The 5529-nt window shown below is 32.1% G+C and overlaps 1 protein-coding gene across 1 annotated transcript; it reads right to left on the bottom strand.

Annotated features, from left to right (window-relative positions):
* Positions 1–530: 530 nt before the first annotated feature.
* LOC131627587 (probable polygalacturonase) lies at positions 531–2528 on the bottom strand. The gene is made up of 6 exons (XM_058898428.1): positions 2482–2528; positions 2332–2380; positions 1930–2253; positions 1556–1851; positions 1396–1466; positions 531–1269 (listed from the first exon to the last, which is right to left on the bottom strand). Exons 1-6 carry the CDS (start codon positions 2526–2528, stop codon positions 563–565), a joined length of 1494 nt encoding a protein of 497 aa, XP_058754411.1. The 3' UTR covers positions 531–562.
* Positions 2529–5529: the final 3001 nt, after the last annotated feature.

Here is a 5529-nt window from a genome sequence, read left to right as displayed (position 1 = left end):
TATAATGGGCTCTTGGGCCTAATTCATTACAAAAGCTAACATTGCAGTTGATTGTTTGGCCAAAGATTAGGGCTACTAGATCAGCTCCCTGACCGGAATTTTCTATTTCATCGGATGATTTACTTCCTATTTTGTAGGCCGATGCGGATAAGGTGCTAGTTGAGAGGCACTAGTCATTGATTTTATTTTGCTGCCTTTCTTTTATTTTCCAGGACTTTTTTCTTTCCTTTTCTCTACATGTACCAAAAAAACATTGTGCAAATAACATAGTTAATAACCAACTAAATAATCAAGTTTTATCATCTAACAATCACCATTTTTCTTGTAGTGTATTTCTATTGGTTACACTGTCTAACCTTTTCCCTTTGTTTAATGTTTTGATTGGCCTTGGTGAAGGCAGTAAATATAAAAGTGGTCTCAAACAAAGAAGTAATATAGCATTATTGAAAAATATAGCTTTTGTTACCATACGAAAATATTCTAATATATGATAGCACTAAGGTTCAAATACATTCTTATTATTAAAAGAAAAAAATAATAAAAATTTAAATCCAAATTATTATCAGTAGAAGCTACTACTTTTGAAAGAACAAGTCTTGAACTGAACACTTTCAATGGGCAATTTGTCACTTGGAAAAGGACAGTCCATTTTCTCTTTCTCTGGCAGTAACTCACAAGGTTTAGGGCTCACATTACTTGTAACTCCAGCAACATCTGTACAATTCCATGGAAGCTTCTTCTTCTTCACTTCATTCACTTCGATCTTCGCATTAGAAATACATATTTCTGTAAAAGGGTCATTAGAAATTCCTTCAAGTTTTGCAGCAAATGTCACATTCTTAGCAGTAACATCTCTATAATTAATTCCTTTAATTTCAGGCAATGCTTTTGGATCATATCCTTCGTCAGGGTGTGATCCATAAGAGCCTATCATCCAAAACACATATTTCATTGTGTCCAAGTTCATTCCTTTGACAAAAATATCCTTCACGAATCCGCCTCTACCCACGGCTGTTTTGATTCTAATAGCTGATTCTGTTGTGATTGCAGTTATGTCTTCAATTCTAACATCTTGGATTCCACCTGACATTTCACTCCCTAATGCAACCGTAGCACTATCAGGTGATATACATGTTAACCTTCTTATGACTATTTGTTGTGATGGCTTTCCAAATTTGATTCCGTATTGATCCCATCCACTTTTTATAGCAATGCAATCATCACCAGACACAATGTAGTTGTCTTCAATCCTAACATTTGTACATGAATCTGTTGAAAAGAAAAAAAGTGGGAAAACAAATAGTTGTTGTTAGTAGTTTCATAAGAAACACGGATACTAACACTGACTGTGACACGGACACTACACTGGTGATCATTTAAGAAAATAAAGCTTACCAGGGTCTATGCCATCTGTGTTTGGAGAGTCAACAGGTGCAAGAATGGTAAGTCCATTTATAATTATGTCACTGAAAAAATAAAGCTTGATCAATTAAAATATAAAAGAAAAAACATGTATCTTAGGGTTGAAAAAATTGAAAATGGTGCATTATCTAACCTGCTATAAATTGGATGGACAAACCAAGATGGGGAATTGACCAAAGTGAGATTAGATATTTGGATTTGATTAGAGTACATGAGTTCAATCATGTATGGTCTAGTGAGTTTCAGTTGATCCTTCTTGAACTTGCCCCACCAATATGAACCTTGTCCATCAATTGTTCCGTTGTTACCGGTAATTACAACATCAGTGAGATTATTTCCGAAAATGAGACTGCTAAACCTTCCATCAGGTGCATCTCTACCTCTTCCGTAAGACGGTAAAACTGGAAGTTGAGGCCATTCTGATTCATCCTGTGTAATATGAATTCCCCTTTAATGGATTATGAAATTTCCAAATGATGCAAAATAAAAATCATGATAGATATATACCTGAGATGCAAGAATGACGGCATCTTTTTGGAGAAAAAGACTGAAATGACTTGTGAGGTTGAAGCTTCCAGTTAACCATTTACCTGGTGGAACAATAAGTTGTGCACCACCATCATTTGCATATTGGCTTAGGTTAGTTATTGCTGAATTAAAAGCCTTTGTGTTAGAGGTTTTTCCATCACCAACACCACCAAAATCTGTCAAAACTGCACTGTGTTTTCGGCAATTGATTGCAGGATAATCGAAAGCGTTCAATTCACTACTAGGTGTTCCGCATTCAACCACTGATCCCAATATCAGAACTATAGAAATCACACCAATAACCTACATAAAACAATCATAAGCGAATATATGTATAATCATAACAATAATAATAACCACAAAAAAAAAGGTTTATATTACATAGGAATTTTGAAAACTTGAACTCTTCATGTTTTGATGAGATATGACACTTATGATCAAAACAGATGTATATGTAGTGAGGGATATATATAGAAAAGAATTGGATTATGATGACTAGAAAATGGATTTCTAAATGCGTAAAAATCTGACCGGTTATTCTTCAACCAACGGTTATTGTTTAGTGGCTTAAATGGCATGTTTATCGAGTTTAATTGGATTCTTAGAATAAAGATTTACATTTAATTTTTTTCCTCACGATATTAGCAGAAATTGAATTCTAAACATGTCCATCTTTGATTGAAATTAAATGTTAAGATTTGTGAATGATACAAGAAAAAAAGCAATTCAAGATTAATTTGTAATAATATTTGATACTTTTATAATTTAAGTGTCGCTTATGCATCATGGCAAATGTTTTTAAGTGGAAATATATCAACATTCAATGTCTTTGTTGATAGGTTTATTGGTGTTGGACACAAATGAACAAAATCATAGAAAACTTATTTCTATTTTTACCGTCGTAAAGACTATAAACAAAAATAAAGAGACTAATGGTTGAGTATGAAAAAGAAAATTACCAGCCATTTCAAAGTAGCGAGAGGAATGGCTGCAATATGAATATCAAGCATTTTTGTTTCGACATCCACATATTATGCAAATGCAGATATGGATCCATAAATTCAACAGATAGAGGACAAAGAATATTAAAATTCAAGTACAACATTTTTTATGGCTATAGAGTTTAATATCAAAAAATGAGAATTGTTGAGTTGAATTTGCGCTTGTTTGGCAAGTCATATATCGAGTTTATAATTTATTTTATTAGTTTATAGCTTACTTTTCAAATGCTATTTTAAATAGCGTTTTAGTTTATAACTTATAGCTTATTATTTTTTGTATCATTAATATCTTTATAAATTTTAATTATTTTAAACGTGCATTTAATTATTAGTTAATAAATATCTTTTTATTTTTATGTCATTTTACATTTATCAGCAAATTAAATCGTTAATTTTACCAAACGATTTAATTAGTTTATCAGGTATCAGTCATCAGCCATAAGTTATAAGCCATCAGCTATAAGTCATAAACTATCAATCATCAGCTATAAGTTAGTTTATCACCTAACTGCTAATTTTACCAAAACAACTTAATCATATGAAATATTATATATCATTTTTTTTGTTATTTACTTTTATCTAATTCATATAAATTTATATCTTTAGATTTGGTTGAGTATTAAAATCCTTTTGATAAAATTGGTTTAAGATTTAAATTTTGTATTAATAAACTAATATAAAGAGAACATATGGTAATAAATGGTTGGATATCTAATTAAAATTTTGGAAATTGTAATGTTCATCTAAAATAAAATAGTAACCTAAGAGCGACGACGGTGTCTCTTTCGTTTAATCAGAGGTCCGGAGTTCGAATCCAACTCTAGGCACACGAGTTTGAATCAGCATGCAACCGTGTTAAATCTATTAGGAAAATCTCTTAGGGAGAGTTTGCACGTAGAGGATATCTGATTTATAAAAAAAAATAATAAATAAAAATAAAATAGTAACAAAAATAAATATTTAAAATAAAAAAACATAAAAAATATTATATCTTATTTTTAGTATAAACAAAAATATATAATGCCAATAATTAATAGCAATATTATTTAGACATACCAATATTTTATTACTCTTGCCAATAGTAATACTACGAGGTAAAAGGGTGGGAGTGGGAGTCACTATAGTTCTAGTATGAAATTCTTAGCCTTCTGATAGTTTCGTTGTTTAGATGGGTTCAAGTAATCTTCCATTCTAATGGGGAAAAACACTCGGTTTCAGCCCAACAGGGTTATCACTAAGGGAGGAAATACATTTAGTTCAACCCAACAGGGTTACGACTAATAGATTGGATATGATCATTTTATTTAATGGTTGGTGGGATTTATAGGGTGTGGCTTCTTAGTAGACCCTATCTAGAGATATTTTTGATCATTTCTTGGTGGAGTGCTTACTCATGTCAATAGTAATATTACCAAGTGAAAGGATGGGGAGTGGGAGTCAATAGTAATATTAGTAAATGAAGTGCTTAGTTTTCTAATAGTTTCATTGCCTAGATGGGTTCAAGGTGATCTTCCATTCTAAGGGAGGAAATACACTTAGCTTCAACCCAACAGGTTACGACTAATGGAGGAAATACACTTAGTCTCAACCCAATAGGGTTACGACTAGTAGATTGGATATGATCATCTTATTTAATGGTTGTGGGATTTCTAGGGTGTGGCTTCTCCGTAGGCCCTGTCTAGATATATTTTCGATCATTTCTTGATCATCTTTAGATACTCAAATCAATTTTTGGATCCAAAATGGTATAGGTTTCATAATCACTAACTTGCTCATGGTGAGTTTAAAGTTTAGTGCTATCTAATTGGAATGAGTCCATTTTCCACAATTGAAAAAATCTTTATCCTGAACCAGGAAATTAAAGCTCTAAGAGGGGATTTGGAAGTTTGGAATAAGAATGTCTTTGGGAATTTAGAATCCCAAATTGATTCATTAATGTATGTGGTGAGCTTTTTTTATTCCAAGGTTAATCTAGGAGTTTTTTGTGGAGGATGGTGTGGACATGACAAGGGATATTAGAGATCTTTGGTCTTTACTAAAGATCAAGGAATCGCAATATTGTCAAAGGTACAAAGCTAACTGGGCTATTTAGGATGATGCTAATACAGACTTCTTCCACGCATTAATGAAAAGTATGAGTTGAATAAATTTTATCATTTCCCTAAAAGTGGGGTACAATTGGGTTAAGGGGATTCGGAGATACGATAAGAGGAAGGAAATTTCTTCTCTATTTAGTTTAAGGAACCTCTTCAGGACCGTCCATAGTAGAATGTAGTTAGTTTTAATACTCTTTATGTTGGGTGAGTATCGGTCTCTAATGACTCATTTTATGTGAGATATTTAAGCCTTTTATACTTAAATTTTAGGATAGATTAAATCTTGAGTAATATCATTTGTTTATGTGTTATGTTACTTTAGTTAATTTAGGATATAACACACTAGGTGCTCTATTTTGTGTTTATGCATGCAGAAGTGACTTTTGTGACAAGTTTTGTCATGCTAGGAATCCTTGAACACCATCCAGCAGGCCTTGAGCCAGAAGATTCCAATATGGATTCTCAACTTCAATGTTAATGCT

This window comes from Vicia villosa, unplaced genomic scaffold (genome assembly GCF_029867415.1).
Source record: "Vicia villosa cultivar HV-30 ecotype Madison, WI unplaced genomic scaffold, Vvil1.0 ctg.000368F_1_1, whole genome shotgun sequence".
NCBI lineage: Eukaryota > Viridiplantae > Streptophyta > Magnoliopsida > Fabales > Fabaceae > Vicia > Vicia villosa.
The sequence above is the reverse complement of the archived record's forward strand: the minus strand, read 5'-3'. Positions and strand labels throughout refer to the sequence as shown.

What these genes read in the sequence shown, in the direction of transcription:
- LOC131627587 (XM_058898428.1), bottom strand. Translation starts at nt 2,528, where the DNA reads ATGCCATTTAAGCCACTAAACAATAACCGTTGGTTGAAGAATAACCG. An exon ending in CGTTGGTTGAAGAATAACCG is followed by an intron (nt 2,381 to 2,481) that starts GTCAGATTTTTA and finishes TTTGATCATAAG; the next exon opens with TGTCATATCTCATCAAAACA. An exon ending in CAAGTTTTCAAAATTCCTAT is followed by an intron (nt 2,254 to 2,331) that starts GTAATATAAACC and finishes TGTTTTATGTAG; the next exon opens with GTTATTGGTGTGATTTCTAT.